At 42.4% G+C, this 21,372-nt stretch overlaps 2 protein-coding genes and 1 pseudogene across 3 annotated transcripts; 1 reads left to right on the top strand and 2 right to left on the bottom strand.

The window, feature by feature from the left end:
- Positions 1–2,664: 2,664 nt before the first annotated feature.
- Positions 2,665–7,003, top strand: LOC136478153 (uncharacterized). Its single transcript, XM_066476496.1, has 9 exons — positions 2,665–3,003; positions 3,180–3,329; positions 5,099–5,209; positions 5,301–5,336; positions 5,415–5,510; positions 5,609–5,701; positions 5,820–5,933; positions 6,047–6,079; positions 6,476–7,003. The coding sequence occupies exons 1-9, from the start codon at positions 2,665–2,667 to the stop codon at positions 6,626–6,628; spliced, it is 1,125 nt and encodes a 374-aa protein (XP_066332593.1). The 3' UTR covers positions 6,629–7,003.
- Positions 7,004–7,062: 59 nt separating this feature from the next.
- LOC136470887 (uncharacterized) lies at positions 7,063–12,309 on the bottom strand. Of its 2 annotated transcripts, none has more exons than XM_066468617.1 (8): positions 12,098–12,309; positions 9,992–10,063; positions 9,775–9,868; positions 8,532–9,322; positions 8,298–8,412; positions 7,680–7,775; positions 7,486–7,582; positions 7,063–7,198 (listed from the first exon to the last, which is right to left on the bottom strand). In XM_066468617.1, exons 2-7 carry the CDS (start codon positions 10,051–10,053, stop codon positions 7,493–7,495), a joined length of 1,248 nt encoding a protein of 415 aa, XP_066324714.1. In that variant the 5' UTR covers positions 10,054–10,063; positions 12,098–12,309; the 3' UTR covers positions 7,063–7,198; positions 7,486–7,492. The 2 variants fall into 2 exon arrangements, with proteins under 2 accessions (XP_066324714.1, XP_066324715.1); XM_066468618.1 differs by lacking the exon at positions 7,063–7,198 and adding an exon at positions 7,206–7,385.
- A 2,845-nt stretch (positions 12,310–15,154) lies between these two features.
- Positions 15,155–17,946, bottom strand: LOC136470886 (auxin-responsive protein IAA5-like; annotated as a pseudogene).
- Positions 17,947–21,372: the final 3,426 nt, after the last annotated feature.

The raw sequence follows: 21,372 nt of genomic DNA, 5'->3' as shown, positions 1-21,372 counted from the left end.
CCGAAATGTCGTTATTGTCATCAATGAGCCCCAATATACGATGAGCAAGGTAACATGCAGTGAGCTGCTGATGATTTTCCTTCCCCCTATTTGTTAGGCAAGTGTGGGGTTCGACCACTTTACTTATTCTCCACTTGCCATCACTCTATCTCTTTCGTGCATTTAACCTCCACATACAACCATTTTTATATATCACGTGGTACCTCAACTCCTGGTCTGAATGAGTGACGCTGTACGGCCTATGGTGATACACAGCATAGTCCTAAAGGAAGAGATTCATCTCTGACATTGTATTGAATATCATCCCCTTACTATGGATTTCTTTCTCATGGTCATGCAATGATTTTCTACACATCTGGAGACTGGTGTCACAAACTGCCATATCCGTCATGCTGACATCCCTATAGTTCGGAACGTCCCTAAAAGGTACGTTCATCGACCTTAGGTGCTCAAGCTATGTCGCTGTGTAAGGTGGTGGTGGAACATACTACTGTGCTTCGCTAATTCTGCCACATAAATCATAGAGGGTATCATCTACTGGTAAATCTGTGACTAGTCTACCCTGAGCCTAGATGGCATGCAAAACCTCAGTTGGTACTGGTAATGGCATACAATGAATAGGTACTGGCATGGCATCAACCGGTGTGGGCATAACATGTCTACCTCTCTGGTCATCATCTGAATCGTCCGAATCACTGATAACTACACCATCGATCATGTCCTCCTCCTCCTCCTGCTCCTCCTCTTCCGATTCAAACTCATTCACATCGAAGTCATTGCTTATATAGCCTACTTGACTTGAATGAAACTGCTCATGCGTCAACTGATCGTCCAAATCCATGTTACACTGAGTTGCTTCCCCTTCGACCCATAATTCTTGCTCATTGTCTCCAACACCGTCAATGGACGGCACGTCCAGGACACCCTGTATTCTGTACCCATTCTCCACCACCACCTCAGCCATGGGGGCACATTGGAACCTTGGAGCACCCTATTGTAGCGGCACCAGTGAGCAGGGTCGCGTAAGGGCATCAGGACATAGTGTGCCCTAGTCTTTCTAGTATCAAACCTCCCCTTCAGTGTAAAATCACCACCAAACTTTGCATTCAAACGGACACAAAGGTCGTTGAAACTATGAGGTTCATCAAACCATTCCAATTCTTCTTCCATATCCTAAAACATACCATCTTCTCTCCTAACACTTCCTCCATAAAAAACTCTAACACAACAATCCATCTACAAAAGTATTTTAAGAAACTTCATCAAGTCGTCGAAATCGTCGTACGTACTGTCCATAGTAATATTAATACCTATTCCAACTATAACTATAGTAACTAATCTAATATTAACACCTATACAAGACTAACTACAACAACTAATTATACTAAATACAATAACTAACTAGACTCACTAACTGTACAAATTAAACTAACAAATTTTACTAACTTACTGTACTGCCTATACTAACTAAACTAACTAATTTTACTAACTATACTAACTTTACTTATTGTACTAGCTTACTATACTAACTAATCATTTAAACTAATTTTACATCTTAACCCTAAGTAACAACAATTTTGATTCAATCAACAAATACACAAGGGGAGTACCTCGCGGCAGCAGTGTGCTCGTGTCCTCGCGGTGGCGGTGCTCGTCCTCATGACGGCGGCGCTCGTCCTCGCGGCAGCAACGTACGCTCGTCCTCGCGGCGGCGGTGCTCGTCCTACCGGGAGCAGCGTGCTCTCGTGGGGCAGCGGTCGTGCGTCCTCAACGACCGCTCCTACGCGTTCCCGCCGGTCCCCAGGTACGATGTCCCCGTCGCGTCGGTGGGCAGCGCCGGCCCGCTCAGCGGTGCCAAGTGGCGGCCCTGCCGCCCCGCATGCGTCGGCGCGTGCCCCGAGCGCAGCGTCGCGCGGCTGCAGCGCGGGTGTAGCTGGACCAAGTACCGGAACGGGACCGTCGAGCTCTGCGACGTGCGTGGCACGGCGGCGGCAGTCGCGTGCGTGGCGCGGCAGTGAGGGCGACGGCGGGCGCGGCGGCGGGCAGCGGGCGGCGGGCATGCGAGTGAGAGTGATAGAGAAAGGGAAGAGAGAGCCGCGTCGTGGGCCTTTACTAGGGCCTGCCACGCCGTGAGCGATGGCGCGTCGGTGTCGCGTCGTGATCTGTAGTGCGGCAAGCCCGCCGCGTCATGATCTATGGCGCGGCAGAGCTGGGCCACGTCACCAGTCGCTGCCACCGTGGCAGCCTGGCCGCGCCGCCATGCATGGCGTGGTAGAGTGGTTTCGTCGCTCCATGTCAGTTGGCGCGTCCAAAAGTTTTAGTTTTGAAAAAAAAATAGTGTCAGTTTTAAAAATAGTTTAAAAAAAGTGTTAAAAATATAAAAAATTTCCCGGATTCCACCTCGCGTGCGATTGTTTGGCGTCGTCGGCCGACGTGGCTTGAGCCCAGATCGATCCACCTGACCACCAAATAAATCCACCCATCACGGTATTCCCTCTCATATATCATTGCTGGTGGTTGGAGATTAGGGTTTCATCGTCGGTTCTTCGGGATCGAGATTAGGGTTTCGTCGTCGGTTGTTCGAGATGATGCCCCCCCGTTGTCCGATCTGTTGCGGCGCCCAGCGGCGCCGTCGTCAACCACGGGAGACGAAGCAGCTTGGCGATGTGGACGGGGGACAAGAGGCGCAGGACCATCGGCGGCCCATCTCCTCGTCCTCTCGGTCTTGGCTCATCCTCCGACGACACAACGGATGCGATGCTGATGGACGACGACAATGATACCCGACCCCAGGTCCAGGAGGAGCAAAGGGGGCAAGAACGGGAGGAGAAGTTGGTCTTCTCGGCCGAAGACGACATCGACGAGGAGGAGCTCTCTCGTTGCTGGCAGGAGCTCTCCTCGCGCGAGCGTCCCATCTACGTTCGGATTGCATCCCGTCTAAATGACAAAGACAGTCATGAGGTGTATCAACGCCTCTGTGGCCTTCGCTTCAGAGATTACAAGGCAAGCTGCTCCATATCATCACATCATATAATCTACCTGCTGTCTATACATTTGATGATTAAATATGTACTCCGCTTAATATATACACTATATGTTTGTATTGCACTTCATTTCAATTCCACTTATTTACAATCAATAGATGCCCTCAAATCAATCCTTGTTCGATCTGCGTGCAGAGGTTGAAGGAGGGTAGTCTCAACTGGGATGACACCACTGCTGAGGTTTTTGATTGGGATGACCCCTTTAAGCCAGGTCCTAGCATCTTCGGTTGGACCTACGATCTCGAGTATTTTGATCTCGCCGAGCTGGATGACTACCAGCGCATAGTCCTTACAAGAGCTGTGACAACTTAATATCACCTCCGTTTTATCATCGGTATTTAAACTGCATCCGAAGGGCGGGCCTGGTGCAAGCGGTAGAGTCTTACCGCCTGTGACCGGAAGGTCCCGGGTTCGAGTCGCGGTCTCCTCGCATTGCACAGGCGAAGGTAAGGCTTGCCACTGACACCCTTCCCCAGACCCCGCACAGAGCGGGAGCTCTCTGCACTGGCTACGCCCTTTATTTAAACTGCATCCAAAATGAATTCTTGTTGTTGTTGCCTCACGATCATTTATAAGAGCTACTCTGATCTTTTGCATGAGGGCATGACATTCTATCACTTGCAATAGCCTCCATGATTGCACGTCGGTTGGCCATTCCTGTGACCAGCTTCCTGGTCTTTATTCAACTAGGGAAATTTTTGCTAAGGCCTTGTTTAGATTCCAAAAATTTTCACCTCAAAGTGTCACATCGAATCTTGCGGCACATGCATGGAGTACTAAATGTAAACGAAAAACAAAACTAATTGCACAGTTGGGTGAGAAATCGCGAGAAGAAACTTTCGAACCTAATTAGTCCATAATTAGACACTAATTGCCAAATACAAACGAAAGTGCTACAGTAGCCAAAACCAAAAAAATTTGCCAACTAAACGCGCCCTAAGTTTGTTTCTGAAATGCTACATCTTCATCATTAGTTACTTTATTTTCCTTGGACAACAACATTCTAAATCCTTGTTCTCCGCATATAAATTTTTGACTAGTTTACAACTCTTTGGATTAGCACTGGTTAACTGGGGGGAAAAAATCTGAACACATAATGCCATTAAGCAGCCAAGCCCTAAAATCAATTTGTTGGAATGCACTTTTAGCGGTTTTACTCATGCTTTGAATATATTGTTTTCGTTTCTCCTTCAATTCTGCGAGCCCTTATTACAAGGATAATACCAGATTCGTAACACAAACTGGAAGTTACTAAGTACATAGAACATTACCTTTCGAAGGGCTTTAAAAAACTCTTCCTTTTGTTGAGTCAAATGTTTTGGTGGTTGGCACTATCTTTCACGTTCCCATGTCGTCCAAGTCACTTGTGTGATATTCAACAATGCTAGTTATTTGCCAAACATTGTCCTTCTAGGCTAACACATCACTTGTGTGATAATCGAAAATGCTAGTTGTAATTTGTTGTGCCGACTGTTCATACTAGTCAATTCCACTTATGTTTGAATTTGCATCTGAAGTTTTGACTAACCTTAAATACCGGTGCCATGGCAGCGTATATATTGTATAATTCTTTCGTACTAGTTTATATCAAAAAATAGGATAAGATAGCGCTTGCAAACATGGCAACACACTCTAGAGAGGTGGCACATCCGTAATCCTTAAGTCCATACTATTGAATCTGTTATTGTATTTGAAGTCTGTTTTGTTTTGTCAAAAGCCTGGATAAGCTTTTATTTTGTCCTTATTGTTCTTGAAATTTTCCTCTCAATTGTAGTAAGCAAATATATATGTATGTATGTTTCTGAAAATGTGATCACATAGATTTTCATTTGAGCAGTATATATGTGAGTCAAAGTATATATTGAGTTACATCAAAAGGTTGAATGCTAGACTTTCTTTTCTATCTTAATGAAATGACTCGTAGCTCTCCTGCGTAGTTCGAGAAAAAAAAAATTCTTTCCATGTTTGTATTGTGTTGGAGTACTTAATCAAATGGAAGGATCTAGTATTGTTCCTTTAAGTCACGTGTATTGCTTCTCTCATTTGGATGGCAGGATTTTTTTGTCGATTATCCTGATTGGGAAAAGTATCGCTTAACTTTTAGCTGCTATGAAACTGATGAGGAGTATGTCAAGTACTGGGATGAACTGTCAAAGCGTATGAAGGTATGCATCGTGTGTCTACCTATTGAAAAAGTTGAAAAACATGTGCTACTGCTGAATTGTATTGACTGACAACGTTTTCACCATGTGACAGTGGGTTGAAGATGCTCTGCTTCTAGATCATAAACAGGTAAGGATCAACAGCGGGAAAGAATGTAGTTCAGGTATATGCATAGTTTAGCGCCCCCATGACTCCTTTGCCCTTTAGTTTTTGAGGTATGATGACAGGGGAGCACAGCAAGCCATGAAGATTGCGGCAGGCTTCAGCCATTTGCCTGCGTCTTTAGCTACTCTTGGCTATGAGGTAAGATCCATTTGTTCTGCTATTAACTTATAATGGTAGCAGGTGATGCTTATTGTCGATGCATTTTATGACTCCATTGTCTTTTTTTTTGGACACAGGAGTATGTTTGGGGCCTGCGCTGTGATCTTGATTGTCGAAAGGACTATGATCTGGTCTATTTTGAGGTTTGGAAGCGAACCTCTAAGCAAGAGGTTGGCAGGCTGCCTTGTGCCTTGTGCAATTTATATACACATCACTGATTATTGTTTGTTTTTGTGTTATCTTGTTGTCTACTCTGTATGTTTAATTAATGTTTCCTTGTGCGAGCAGATGAGTTTCAAAGAGGCTTTGAAGGACATCCTTTCATCAGAAAATAAGCTTCCTTCTTCATGCTCGTTTAGGATCCAAGCTCAGATCGAGGGATATGGCCTAATGCTCCGTGATGTAGGTTTCGTGTATATCTGCAGATGTTAAGACATGTTCCCACTTCTTTTGTGTTGTTTTTGTTGGTAATTTTGTTTTAGTGCTAATGACTTGCCATCTTATTATGTTTTCAGTTTAATATCTGCATGGGTCACATTCGGGAACTTGTAAGTATGATTTTGTAGACATACTGCTATGTTTATGCTATATACTACTTCCATTATCCAAGTAGTTTCCCCTCCCATCATTCAGCCTGTTTGCTTATTGGTTTCAGTCAGCCCAAACCAGCCAGCCAACAGTGTTTCCCGCTCACAATAAACCAGCACCAGTCAGCCCAAACCAGCCCAGAAACCAACCAGCGAACAGGCCGATTGTTGTCTTGTCTGTTTGCCTTTAGGTCGTAGATGGTGGCGAAGGCGCAGTTTTAAAGAAGCATTTTACTGATGCAGTTTACAGTAAGGTTAGCTAACGGATAGTCTACAGTTACTTTGCTGGGTACCTGGCCTGAAACTCTCTGCGCATGTTCTTTGCTACAATGAAATTGTAACAAATTTGTTTTTCAGATTCCAAGACCAAAAATGTATGTGGATTATGCCAAAAAGAAGCTTGAGGTTGCTCGACGCATCCATCTGATTCCTGGTACAGGTTCCCAAGCCACTTTATATAATGTAACCGCAAGTGTATACCGTCAATCCATACCAAAGGAGCCGGCATGATACTTAACGGACTGTCCTATTTTCACTGTCGGACTGACGGTTTTCAATCCTCTGTGGCAAGCCCATGCCTGCAAAGGGCCTCTTAAGGCTTTGCAGGGCTAAAGAAAATGGTGGACTGGCAGAAGTCAGAACAAAGCACTGATTTTGAAGTTCCTTCATAAATTCTACAACAGGGTTGACACTCCACGGGTCAAGTTTACTTGGGGATATTTTTGCATCAGAACAACCTCACGCTCTATATGATCTTTTGGATGGTTTGGATATTGATTTTTCAAACTTGGATCAATGAAAGTTTTTCAAAATTAAAGCTGTTGAAGAAATATTTAAGGTCCGGAGCGACTCAAGAAAGGTTTACGGTTTAGCAACATTATGTGCATTGAGAAGAAATTATTAGATGGGATTGATAATGACACTACACTCTGTAACTATCACCAGCGAAACGATGACGATGAAGCCCTCCCCACTTGGAGTGGACGTTGGTTGATCCAATGTAGAGGATGAACGTACGGTGACAACTTGGGCGTGGACCGTGGCGTGGAGGGTGGCAACAGATTGATAATGACCTGTTTTCTGTTGAACCATTAAGAAAATCAGAGAAACATGCTTCACAACATCAAGGTAATACTGCACAAATACAGCATTGAGCTAGGTCAAAATAACCAATGAAGCATCGATAAAACAGTGGTATGAAAAACCAATAATTAGTTAGACACAATTTCTCATAATTGAATTGTTCATTTTGTTTTTGTCGCATAATCTGAACAATGGATAACAAGATTAGCGATCCAAATTTCCCAGCACATCTTTATTGTTAACATATATAAACAAAGAAAGACAGGGTTGGTTTTCATACTCACCAGGAACCTAAAACCTGACTAGTATACTATCATTATTAATATCCTTCAGTTGCTCCATCTCTTCTAAACTAGCAATTCCAGGATCCACATAACACAACTGGTAACATGACATGTACACCAGATAATGTATTATATAAGTGTACAAATTCATGTAAGCCTTCTCAATTTCATGTACTTTGTGACATTTGATGTACCTGATATTGTGGCTTCCTGAGCGTGTCGACACCTCTCTTCACCAGATGCTGCCATCCCTTTTTGCTTCTTAGAGACCTTTCTAGATCTGCAGTTCTCTGTGGTATTAAAGGAAAACATTTGAATAGCATACTAACAGAGAAACAGCAATTCAAAGTCTACACTAGCAGTTTCAGAATGGACTACGCATACAAAATAAGGATCCAGAGCAAAGAAATATAATCCACAATATGTTGCAACACATCAAAACGACTTTGGTACAACGAATGTTGGCATGTGCTTTTGAAGTCTAAGCTGCTGCTTTCTCAATCAATATCACAAGAGTCTATTCACATGGGAAGCAAGAGGGCCTGAAGATATTCTATAGAGCTAAACATACATCCACGCCGAGCTAGACACCAGATGTTCAGTTTATGTTGGTGGTCAAGTAATTGTTCAGCAAAAAGCATGAAGAACGAAAAGTCAAAAATACCAAATAGCGCAACACTCGCTGAGCTTTGAAACCAACAAACTTACACCATAAGCTGATCTTCAAATAGACTGTGAAATTAAATACAATTAACTGACAACTAAAGGGAAAATAGTTCACACCAATAAAATTAATGATAACTGTAACTTACATGGCCAGGATCTAAAATCAAAAGGGTGTATTGTTCTTGAGATCCACAATGACCCATTTTCTTTTGAATCCCAACTATTGTCCTTGAATGACCTTGATGTTGAAAATACAGTGGCCTGTGAATGGCACCTACCTCGTTATTAGTTACACTATAACAAAGTTACTTGTAGATACTGTAAGCATTTCAGATTATGGGATAGAACATCTCTCAAAATGGAGACATATAAGCTCTTACGTTTTATTGCTGACAGTGACACGCTGTGTGGCAAATCTATCAGAACGCTCACTTGCAAAGTAGTTACAAACCCAGTCAACAAGGACCTGTCCTCCTCTCATACTTTGAGCATCCTCTTGACAAAGTTCAGACGATGATTTTGGAGAGTTATTCTTTATTAAGAACTTGTCCATAGGTCCTTGTACTTGACTCGCTGCACGCCTTCCGTTCTTACTTTGGAGGTCAGATGATTCTGTGCTATCAAAATCTACAATCCTTGCGTGGAGGCCAAACGAGCGGAAGAGGGTAGCACATTCTGTAGTCCCTATCCATTTCTTGGCACCATAAACTTTGTTATGAAAGTGGCTGGAGCCAATCGTATCAAACTTTTTATCCCAAGCAATCTCAAGCCACCTCTGGAGTGAAGGGATGTCAGGAACAAATCCAGAACCACCAAATAATACTACTCTAGCTTCTGGTCTTTGCTTCAATAGATGAGAGCTCAGCATCTGAATATTTCTCCATCCACATCCCCATCCCTTATCTTCTGATGAAAGACTCTGATGATGCTCAATATAGCCTGATATCATACTTGTCAAGGAACCAGCTTCTGACTCCAAGCAGCCCCTCAACAAGCTCATAATACCACCTTCCACTTCTTGAACTTTGCTTCGAATTTGTGCTCCGATCAAACAAGAGATTTGTTCATCCAATATCTCGCTGTAATGGCGTGAGTATCCACTATGACTCGATGAGGCCCCTAGAGTATTGGAGTCACTGGTGAATGATCCACTATAACGTTTTGGGTCATTCTGCACAAAAGATCAGCTGAATTATAACCCTGGCAAAACAAGGAATGCAAAACATCAAGTACCAAGGCGTTTCTGGACTAGTGGATCACAAACCTGGATAATTAGAACAGTATTTCACTTTCTGCTGAAGTCTAAGCATATCTCTGATGAAGGTTTTAACAGCAACAGCACTAGGAGGTAAGTATGTGCGTCTTTCAAACAATACATGTGGACACTGTAAGGCGCCCCTACCCCCCACACAGAAATTGTACTACTGAAATGAATAATGATCCACACCTATATTATTCTTATACGAAAGGGATAAACTTGTGAGCAGAATATTTCCATGGTACCTTTACTAGATTCAGCAAGTGCTATGCAGAGAAAACCTTTCAATTATTGAAATGGACCATGATCTACAGCTACTATTATTAAAACAATGTGAGAGAAAACAGCCAAAGCGAGATTATTACCATGGTACCTGTACTTGATTCAGCAATTGCCATCTGATGTGCTAATTCCATGTCCCTTTGGAGTTGATCATCATCAAAGTGGCTATTGGCATGCCTACAAATGATTATGGCAAACATTGCATAAGATAGTGGTATGTTGTGTATAATGCCAGGGAGAAAAAATAAAGAGGGGAGGAGACGCTCAATTGCAGAAGCATGGAGAAGAATCCGCCATTACCATTCTAGCTCAACCGTGAGAACTTGTATATTGCAGATGGGACAGGATGAGATCGTCTCCATAGGAATTCTCCTACAGTTGGGAAAACAATGGGGGAAAAGCATCAGGCACAGAAGTAGGAGCCAAATATTAACATCACACATGGTGTAGTAACCCTTTAGCGAGTAGAAGCATATTAATCTCTCTTTGAAAAGTCAAATAAATAGAGGCAGCAGTTATGAGAGGTATCAGGATCAATCTCCTACACAGACTTGAACAAAGATATATTAGTGTGAGCATCAAAAGGGGAAGGAAACTGTCAAGCTGTACTATTAGTATTATATATAATGTGCAGATGTGACGGGAACATTGGACCAGACCTGAAAAACATCTCTGGTGCGTGCATAGCACAGAGCTTAACTAGAAACAGTGTTGTTCCCTGCCATTTTAGTTGTTACAGTACTACTGAAGATCTCATAAACTCATAGTGAGCAATCAGTGTTGAACTAATCGTGAGTTCGTGATCAATCAGTGTCATCTAGTCTAGACTTTGATGTGAGTGCCAAATACACAATCAAGGTGTATCATGCATGAAGCCAGAATAGGGGATGAACAATGAGTGGGGCACTTGTACAGTTAAATATGTTTATAATAAGAACAGTGGTGTTCCTGTAGCTGTTGAAATCTTTTACATATGAATCCTGCCTCCAAAAGCTGGCCAGCCAGCGTGCCACGTCGCGTGCTTTTCGAAGCCGTTCGATCGGGCGCGCGGACGGCCCAGATCAGGTGAGCCACGGTCATTTTGCCAAAAAACCCTTCTGTTTTCTAAAATCAACCCGCGCTCCAGAGACCCTCTCAGTATATTTTTCAAAGAACACCTCAGATTATTTCGAAATCAACCCGCAGTCTGCGAAAGAATAGTTCGCTCTGTGTGCAACGCGCAGCTGCTTGCTTTCTCAAGGCTGCCCTGGCCCTCCTTTTATGCTTCTCCCTAGACTGCAACTGAGCTAGAGCAGCGAGGTGGTGCTAAAACTGCTAATGCCTCTGAACTCGACTGTTTCATTGCGCACTCTGTTGTGCGGCCGCGGCTGAGCGACGCGAATTGGGCCTGGCCCGTTACTCCTTGAGAGTGCCATTCACTCCTCACAGCGATTGATGCTAGGCTGGCCCAGCAGAAGATAGGCCGTCACTCCCTGGGAGTGCCAATTCTTGCTCTTTCTCTAACTTTCCACGTCTTTTCTTTTTTTCCCCTTTCTATAGACATTTCGAGGTTGAAGAAAATGCTAAATACGAGGTTATACGAAACTACTTAGTCACCAAAGCGCATCACATATTCACATCAACATGTTGATACGTACGTTGGTTGGAGAATAAATAAGATTTCCTTTGTGTACTCAAATATGTGGTTTTTAGTTCAAGGGTTGCCTACAAAAAATAGAAGAGCATTTGGTAGCTATAATAAGTATTTTATAAATTATTACAAAAAATACAGCTTTGCGTAGTACTCCGTACTGCTTTGCTTGTATTTCTTTCTTTTCCATAATAGTATAGTAGTATTGCTGCCAGCCCTTATCTTTTTTTTTTAAAAAGAAAAAGATCCTAGCCATTCTTGATCATGGGACGAATAAGTGTAGCTCCTACCAACTCATCAAGATACGAAGTTGATCTGAAATCCTCACGAGTAGAACTATGCAGTGCATCCATAATATGGCATGTTTTAGTAAGAATTTTTTCATATAAACTTTTACCTATACTTTTTAGGGGTAAACAAAATTATACCTTCACGATGATAAAGTCTCGAAAATACATAAAAAACATAAAATGAAAAAAAAAATTGCTGAGTTTCTCATCACTACACCTATATTCTTATTGCCACTGGAATACTAGTTTGTATTTCTCATAAGAGCTAGAATAAATATGCTACTATTAGTAGCAGATATGCTTAGCAGGTCAGGTCTCTGTTCGAAGCATGATGAAGTAGCATAGCAATGTTCAATGAATACTGATTACGTTTTCGTCCATCCCAAGCAGCAGGCATGAATTTGCAAAGCAGAGGACTCTGCAGAAAGGAAGATATGTGCGCGGGTAGATAGGAGTTGAGGAGAGTAGATCGAGAAAGACGCATACCAATTCCAGCGCCAACTGATGCTAGCAGGGGGAGCAACGGAGAGGGAGACGTTCGTTCCCCAACTCCAACGCGGGCGAGTGCGGATCGGAGGGAGGACAGGCTGCTCCTGGCGGTGCGAAGCGGAGCGCCGGCGGCGAGATTGGAATTGGGGGGCGGGGTTTTTTGCGTCGGCGGTGGGCGAGGAGGAGGAAGCCGGCCAGAAAGGGGGAACGCGAGGGAGCCGGCCGACAGACGAGAGCAGCGCGGCTTGTTGATGGGCCTAAGGGGGGAATGAGGCCAGGACGATTGGGCTCACAAGCTGAGACGTATGGGCCGGAGTGTGTTTGGTTTGTGCAAAGTCACCCATGCTTCACGAGCTCACCTCATGAATTTTGGTATTCTCAAAAAAAAAAGAAAAAAAATCACATGAACTTTGGTGGAATCAACTCATTCTCTGTATACTAATTATTAGCTCGTGAGAAATGAGGTGGTGATGGATCAACCATTCTATTCCACAAACCAAATAAAAAAAGTGAGGAGTGAGAAGAATATTGACCATCTCATCCCTCGAACCAAACGCACCCAAATGAGCAAGTCCAAGGTCAAACTGAGTACTAGGTCCGATTTCGGCCCACCCAAACCTTATGTGGGCCGCACGCATATTTGAGGAGGTCCAGGTAGCCGAGGCGGGTCTCAACCCACATTTTCATTGGAGCAACTACAAGAGTTATATCCTTTCTAATTTAATTTATAGGATATGAATAGAGATTTTGTTAAAGAATACCCTCCAACGACCTCCTTAATTCGACCTCCAAATATAGATATCCTTTATTTTGGATTTTTCGCTAGCCGAAGATACAGAACAAGGATGACTCTCTAGAATGCGTACAAGATATTAAAAAACTCTAGGAGGACACGAAGATATAGAAATCGATTGTTACTCAAATGACTCCAAATAATGGTTTAGAGAGTAAATTTTAGAAAGACTTTTGGAGATGCTCTTACATGATTTTGTGATCTGTTGTGCTATATAGATTACATAAATACACATGGTCACACTAGAGTGCAACATGTTCGATTCAAATACAAGACAATGATCAGGACCTATTAGTACTAGTATAGTGCCCGTGCTAACGCTACGGCATCATTTCAGGGATGCACATGAAAATGACGAAACGATGATATAACAATAACACGGTTTTATGTCTGATCTTACAAGAATCACTGGCTACAGTTGAGGGATCAAGAGAACAAACTCAGAGATGCTTCACTTTAGAAGCTATCGATACAATTCTCTTCTGCAGTTCCATTGCCTATGACATTGCATACAGGGCTGCAACAATTGGACTGGAGCATGAGCAGCAATCAGAACTTGCTTCTGCTCTTCGCCCAACAGTTAGCATGGTAGGACAATCCATTCCAAGGAGTGATGGTTCACTAAAACCACCCCACACACGAACGTCTAGACAAAGGAAACAGTCACAGAAACTGTCAAGATGGAAGTGGTCGCTAAAGATCATGTACTTGTGCGGCCCGTTCCTGAATTTTGACATAAGGCAGCATGAAGCCTCCAAAGGTCAAATCAAGTCATCTGGTTTTAGCTTGTGCCGAGTGTGCAATGTCAGTTCCTCGCAGAGTGAGCTGCAGGCAAATGGACATATAGTTCAGAACCATACAAGAAGTTTATAGCTAAATGAAAAAATTCACCAAATTATAGATTCAGGCACCAAAACAGCAACTGTTAGCTGCAATAATTAAAATTGAAGTCAGGGCACATGGATTGACTAACCAACACAAATCACCAAGCTTAGGGTAACTTACCAGAAATACAAAAATTGAAACTGAAGTAAACATATCGTGCCTGTATGTAGTGAATTGTAGGAGTGTCAGATGCACCAAAAAATGAGATGCAAAAAATAGGCATTGCATAACACAGGCTGTCCCTTCCCCTGAAATGTCAGGCAATAAACAAACATTCCAATAAGCCCAAAGTTTCAGAAACACACATGCTTGAATAAGCATGTATGTCAGAAATTAGAGGATCTGATCTTTTAAAAAAAATTAAAGGATCTGACATCTTTTAGTTCTGTCAAGCAATCAAATGACTATTAATTGTATGATACAGTAGACAGATAGTTTCACCTTGCAGTATATTCAAGTCATGCAAAAACCTGCTTTTCCATCTCTTTGGTGGCAGGCAGACAAAGAACCTATCTGCATCTGCACCAATCTGGTCATGTCTCCTTTTCCATTGTGATCTCTCTGTGATTTTTTTTATTTAGCTAAATAAACTGACAGTTCATTTCAGAGTGACATTTATAAACATACAGGAGCAGTGCTCTGCTCAAGCTCATGCAGGCCTCCAGAAAAAATGAGAATGGTGTTTAAACTACGCACCAACATGTATGCACTCATGGCATATAAAACACAGAAGAAGCCTCTTTACCGCACAACAGAGCTCCTCACTACACCAATCCATACAAGGCCGTATGAATTTTCCCCAAAATATTCATTCAACATCTTCAAGAGAGTACATTGTGTCCAAAGCATTTGTAATGAGTTAATTAAAGTCAGAAAAATAAAAAGGTATCCCCCAAGCACAGGAAAAAAGTCCAGGTTGATACAGATAACTGAATTCATCTATCGCACATTGTTATTCACACACAAGTTCTAGGCCTCATCTGTATAGATGATCTGGGCATTGTTAAATGAAAATCTATTATATGCCCTCCCATGGCTATTTCAAAGGATAAGCACCAATAATAATAGGAAATGATAACCAATAATACAAATATGTGGTTAAAATTGTAACATATAGTTCTCTCACAAAATAGGAACAATTAAGGTATATAATATGTGCTATTATTTGTCATCCCAACTCTTATCATTTGTTCAGGACCAACAACAACAAAATTTAATATTTAAGAAATCAAGCAGGGATGGGAAGAACATACCGCATTGATCAGCTGCTGGGTGGAAATAAAACAAATTGATGTGCACCTTATGTTATATCTGAAATCACAATTGTGCGACCATACACTGTCTTTTTGCTCCAACCTGGTTCCTTCCACTTGTTTGCATAATGTCATAGTTGGTCAACAATGAATTTGCACCAATTCATGCCAGCAAAGTTGTCAATGTTATTAACTATACTCCATACATTTTTTGTGATGAAAGTACAGGAGCAACAAGCCATTAATTTAGCAAATACGATCATCATGAAACACTGCATATTGTAAATCTGTCAGTGCCTCATTTCTTAACAAAATATAGGCAATGTCTCAAGTTTTTTAGCTTTGACTGAGATTCTTAATTATAAACTCTAATGTTTTTTTGTTTACCGTGGTGTTTAATCAAGATCCTCTATCAGCATAATATAATTTTCTTATACCTTCCACTCTCTTAGCACCAACCATGTGTTTGATGCAGCAATTATCTAAGCTCATTTCTTTATGAACGACATCACTCAATTTGGCAAACAAAAAAAAGTATCCTTTTCTGAGCCAATATGTTTTTCTTTCTTTGGCTGATGCTACATCAACTAAAAGCTTTATTTTCTTAACCTGTCAGTTTAGTGAAACAGTACAAATTAACCTAGCCATGAACGGCCCAAGCCAAATCACCCAGAAATTAAATCAAGTGCCCCGTGGATTCACTGTGACAAGCTTCTGGCATTCTCTGTGACAAGAGTGTACTGACCTAAGGCCGAGATCTTCTACTGGAGCTGGTCCAGCTCTGAGTGTCACCGCGGCCTGGTTGTTAACATGCATAGTTAAGATGACAGAAAAAAGATATGACAGAAACTGCTGCACGGCTAAGATGAAAATGCATTGCACTTTACCTATGGGATGTATATTAGTTTGCCAAGGTGAATCAAAGAGCTCGCAATAGACCAAGTGCAGTATAATTTTTCTGAATTTTATTCATGTTGCACCAGGCCATGCAAGTGCAGTAGTAACTACACAACCATCTGAAGGCATGTGTTGCTGGTTAGATGATAGACACAGTTCTGAAATAGATCTGACAATGTAGTGATAAAATTTTTATTAAAAAGGAAACAAGTTACCTCAGTGAGCTGCAAACATACTTGATCAGGAGCTCTTTTAAATTGGCATTGCAATGAGATCATCCCTGAGCTTGATGTCATTGTCGTAACACAGGGAAAATAATAAATGATGCAACCTTGTAACAGATAATATATAGAGGTTAAAGGCACAACCTTGTACTTCAGGAAACTAAACATAAACTGCTGTATTAATTCAATGGTAAAACTCTAGGGGGGGAGGGAGGTGAGAAGGTTTCACTGCTAAAGGAAAAGCCACTCACTACAATGGCTCATATCCATTGTAGTTATATTTATATGCATGTGCTTGCAATATAATACAAACGGAGGCCAAACTGGATCAAGGTAAAGGTCAGTGTACCTGCTCAAGATTATGTATTGCTCATACATCCAGGATAATGCTAAAGCATACAGTAACATCAGTAGTGATTAATATTTATACAAACCTACAACAATATCCCCATGTAATCAAAATTACTACTCCGTTAGGAATCAACTACAGCAATAGATGACAAAATTATATTAGACGATATACAAACAGCAAATCCTGTGGTCAAATTGTCCAGAGACCACAGCCAATTAATCCATATACTTTCAGTGAAACACTTACTATCTATCTTTGAAGCACCCCCTATGCTAATGCCCACAACTAACCCTGCAAAGTGCAGGGTAGCATAATCCTGCACATTACAGGATTTAGCTTACCAAACAAAGGCATGAACCTCTCATTTCCTTACCTCTATGCTCCTCTAAAAGATCACTGACAAGCATCCAGTCTGCATCCTTATCGTCATATGTAAGGACATAACCCTGGTCTTTGAGGGCATCCACCTTTGAGCCATTAGTCAGCCTGTCTTTCCTCGATGATTTATGCAGACCACTTTGACCGTTAAAATCACAGGCTAAGTAAATATCCTTGTGAAAAAAAGACATACTATGCAAAAACTGTTCAGTGAACGGCGCAGTACTTGTGTAATTACAAGAGGGGAATGCATCAAACAGAAGCATAGAACCGAACACCACTCACCAGTGATGAAGCAGCTGAACATCTTCTCGAGCACCATGGAGAGGTCCTTGTAGCTGGAGTACATCTTGATGTCCACCTTCCTGAGGTAGGGCGCGCCATCCATGCTCACCTTCACATACATGGGCCCGCCTCTGGACGCGGCCTCCTACGCCGGCACCTTGCTCTTGGAGGCGCTCGCGGCGAGGGTGTTCTTCCGGTAGCTCCACATGGGGGGCCATCCCACCAACTGCGCTTTGCACAGATCGACAGAACAGCATCGGTCAGTCCGCCGGGCGTCCAGTTCCAAGCCAAAACAGTAACGCCTGCGACGAATCGAAGCGGGGTCTTACTTGGCGGCCGGCGGCGCGGCGGGGGGAAGCTTGCTTGTCGTCGCTAGCCTTGACAGCGCCAGGGCGCTGGGCGGGGTCTGGGAAGGCGCGCTTGGCGGAGACGCCAGCGGATGCGGCAGCCGGCAGCGGGCCGAGGGAGAGCGCGGCCGCGACGTCCTCGCAGCAGTCCCAGTTGCGGTCGGAGGACTCGGAGCTCGGCAGGCCGAGGTGGAGTGTGAGATGGGGAACCGGCGAGGAGGAAGAGGTTGGGGTCGGCGGCGCAGCCCCGCAGATCACCTCCGAGAACTTGGCGGCGATCTGGTCGCCGCACTGGCCGCCAGGATGTGCAGCCGCCGTGCCCTTCGCCCAAACCCTAGGCACGGGCGCTTCTGCGCGTGGAGGCGCTGCCGCCGTCTCCTGACCCGTCTCGCGTTGAGCTTTCATTTTTTTCGGAAAAAAGGGGAAAACAAGGTGGAGGTTAGGGACGAAGTCGCACGGATGGTTCGCTGCGTGCGGGAGGACGAGGAGGTTGACACACTCAATCTGGACCGTTGGATGTGGGTGAGTAAGGAGAGAGAATAAATTAGAAGCAATCTAGACAGTCCGTTTTAAAGATGTTGTTTTTCTGGGTATAATTTTGTGGGTGGATGGATGGAGGACATCTCAGCAGGGGACGTTTTTTGGTGTGAATTTAGCAAAGAAAAAAGTGGTGAATTAATAGGGTAGATAGATAGATAGATATAAACAGTACCAAACTACTGATCAGGTAGGTGTAGGTGCACACAGGAGCGGACCAAAAAATTGAGATAGGAGGGACAACTCCAACTGAGGGAGCCATACCTTCGTAAATGAACTAATAAACACAAATATTTAAGAAACTAATCCGAGATTAGTAAGCTCTTTGAGGGGAAGGGGCGCAGCCCCCTAACCCCCTCTACCTCAGCCCTTTGTGCACATTCTAGAATACTAGTTGCGTTGCAATCAGAGCACAATATTAAGCCAAGGTATAAAATTAACCTAATTTTTTCACTGCTCCAATCATGAATTCATGATACACATACCAGAATGATTACTTTTCTTTCATAATACAAAAGCACATGATTGAGGAGCAAATTGTCTAGCTCGTTTGCCTAAGGCCTTGTTTAGTTCCTTCCCCTAAAGTTTACTTTCTATCCCATCGAATATTTGGACACATGCATGGAGTATTAAATATAGACTAAAAATAACTAATTGCACAATTTGCGACTAATTTGCGAGACAAATCTTTTAAACCTAATTAGTCCATTATTTGACAATGTGTCGCTACAGTAACACATGTGCTAATGACATATTAATTAGGCTTAATAAATTCGTCTCGTGGATTACCGATGGATTCTGTAATTTATTTTTTTATTAGTATCCGAACATCCCATACGACACCCCGATATGACACCCGATGTGACGCCCCAAAACTTTACACCCTGGATTTAAATAAGGCCTAATCCATGAGCATCTTATTTAAGTAGCCAAATATGAAAGAAAATATGTTCAAATATACCATTATAGTTAACCTAAAAATAATTCATAGGTTATCCATGGTGACCTATCAAAATTCAAAGTCAGCATAAATTTTCTTCCTTATCCATAGTATGGGCCATCCTCGTAAGTCATTCAAGAATGATCAGATTGTTGCAACCAGCTACAGAGTGATCATATTGCTGCAGCCTGCACAAGAATGATGAGATAGGAGTGGATTCAGTTGAGATAAAGCATACTACGACAGTGCGACCTATCGGGAAGTAGCAGCAAATAATACCTTAGTCATCTTGGCCTTGACCAATAAAAAAAATTAGTATTATGATTGTCTCATAATAGTGACAATAGTCAACCATAAATTATTATACAGTTTTAACCAAAAAAAAAGCAAGGTCGCATCAGCAATAAAATTGCACAGTTAACGTTTACAACTATGTATAACTGCCGCTTGAGGTCATCACGCCCTATGAAGTGTTCGGCTAGTATGGATTATTTACTGTTCATGCTGGAAAATATTGTTTATGCTGGAATGTTGTGAGAGAAAAATACTGCTCCGGCTGGAAAAATGAGCCGAATAAGCCAACTTCTTTCCAAGCCGAACACAGCCCTAGTGTCTGACATGTTGTGGACCTGGGTACCATGAGTCCCGCGCTTGGACGCTGGCCTCCATGATGGCAGGGTCTTAGTGGTCTCACCATGCCACTACCATGCAAGGAAAGGAGCTAGCCTAAGGGTGTGTTTGGTTGAGCTGTGGCTGTGGAAAAAAGCTACTATGGGCTGTGAGCTGTGAGAAAGCTGCTGTGGGCTGTGAGCTATAGAAAAGCTAAAAGTTGTTTGGTTAAATAAGTATAAAATATACCTTCTATCTTTATCTCTCTTGAAACAACTATGGAAGAGTTTTTTATTCCACCAATTTCGAAAAGCAGAAAGCCAAAAGCCAAAAACAGGGTCAAACCAGCTTTCAAAAATGTACTACGGAAAAACAGTTGCTTCTGAAAAAGCCGCTTGAAAAAGCAGCCCCTTAGCCAAAAGCCCAACCAAGCAGACCCTAAGTAATCTCATCCAATTTTAGTCAAGAGCTGCATATCAAACAACAATATAGTAGGTTTAGATAGTGTGCATTGCTGTTGCAAATAAAGAAATTATGCAACATATAATCTGCATAATAGCAAATGTATGTCTGGTGGTTCTGAACATGTCGCAAGTTATCTCATGAGTGATGAACCCGGACTAAATGAGACTTCATAAGCATATCAGACAGTGATAAAAGGGCAGACATTGCAGAGGGCATACGTTTCTATGCGACTGAAATAAATATGCTTAGTTTAAACAGATCATTGGGATATTTGTTGTCTCAAAATTAATAATGTGATAGTGTGGCATGGGTTGCTTTTTATATAGAGAACTTGATAGGGTGTGTCAGGCATACATGTGCACACCCAATGTCCTTTACTAGATACATGGCTATGGTCTGTGTGCTTTGATCTTTACTCTGAATGTTGCTAGCCCTTGTTCTCCTCATCCAATCCCCTCCTGAAGCCTATTTAATCACTCTTTTTTTTGTCTGTGGTTCAGCCTAGGAAGGTCATTTGGATCAATGATAACCAGCACAGTTCCATATACATTAGGATGAGTAAATTGTGCAGCAAGAGAAGGGAGGACTTGGTCTCTATGATTTATTAATTCAGCCCATTTAGTTGTTTCCACTGCATATAGCGATGGCCAGCCATCCTTGTCAGTGTTTCCCTTGGACAACCATGGCAAGAACTCGGCAGCTACTACCTTGAGGGTACTGGCTCTATAATAATAATGATTGTTTTATTGCTAGCTTAACATACTTTTGGAGTGAATTTGGTAAACTAAGATTAAGAAAGCAAGTGTCCAGCATCTACAATTTTTTTGTCTAGCATACCTGGTTGAATGTGTGGATCCAATACTTGAACTTGCATATTTCTCATCAATCTGTAGGACAAGCATAACTGTTAGCTTTTGGTCAACTTGTGAACAAAAATTTTACTTTCAAGTGTCTTCATGAGTGTTGAAGGAGTTCATCAGAAGCAGCACCACATTGCTGCCATACTTCTTGTTGAGTAACTGTACGAGAAAAATGTTGCCACTAAAAGTCACCACAAAAGATAGAAACAAGATGGAGTGGTGAAGTTTGCAGGAATGCTGCATCAGTCATAATATTTTAACCAACCTCGATCTGGATAACAATGAGGTCGAGGAAAGTAAATCTGTTGCGTTTGCGTATTTTGATGACCGATCTACAAATAATGTTAGTTCTACTAGACAACATGTTGAGAGCTTTATGAAGTTTGAACATGATACTGATATTCAGATACGATTGGAAGTGAATGCTAGAGCTTAATTCAGTTATTG

This window comes from Miscanthus floridulus, chromosome 8 (assembly GCF_019320115.1).
Source record: "Miscanthus floridulus cultivar M001 chromosome 8, ASM1932011v1, whole genome shotgun sequence".
Taxonomy (NCBI): Eukaryota; Viridiplantae; Streptophyta; class Magnoliopsida; order Poales; family Poaceae; genus Miscanthus; species Miscanthus floridulus.
The sequence above is the reverse complement of the archived record's forward strand: the minus strand, read 5'-3'. Positions and strand labels throughout refer to the sequence as shown.

What these genes read in the sequence shown, in the direction of transcription:
- LOC136470887 (XM_066468617.1), bottom strand. Translation starts at nt 10,053, where the DNA reads ATGGAGACGATCTCATCCTGTCCCATCTGCAATATACAAGTTCTCACG. An exon ending in GTCACTGTCAGCAATAAAAC is followed by an intron (nt 8,413 to 8,531) that starts GTAAGAGCTTAT and finishes TGCCATTCACAG; the next exon opens with GCCACTGTATTTTCAACATC. An exon ending in TGATTTTAGATCCTGGCCAT is followed by an intron (nt 7,776 to 8,297) that starts GTAAGTTACAGT and finishes TTAATACCACAG; the next exon opens with AGAACTGCAGATCTAGAAAG.
- LOC136478153 (XM_066476496.1), top strand. Translation starts at nt 2,665, where the DNA reads ATGTGGACGGGGGACAAGAGGCGCAGGACCATCGGCGGCCCATCTCCT. An exon ending in TTCGCTTCAGAGATTACAAG is followed by an intron (nt 3,004 to 3,179) that starts GCAAGCTGCTCC and finishes ATCTGCGTGCAG; the next exon opens with AGGTTGAAGGAGGGTAGTCT. An exon ending in ATGGCCTAATGCTCCGTGAT is followed by an intron (nt 5,934 to 6,046) that starts GTAGGTTTCGTG and finishes TTATGTTTTCAG; the next exon opens with TTTAATATCTGCATGGGTCA.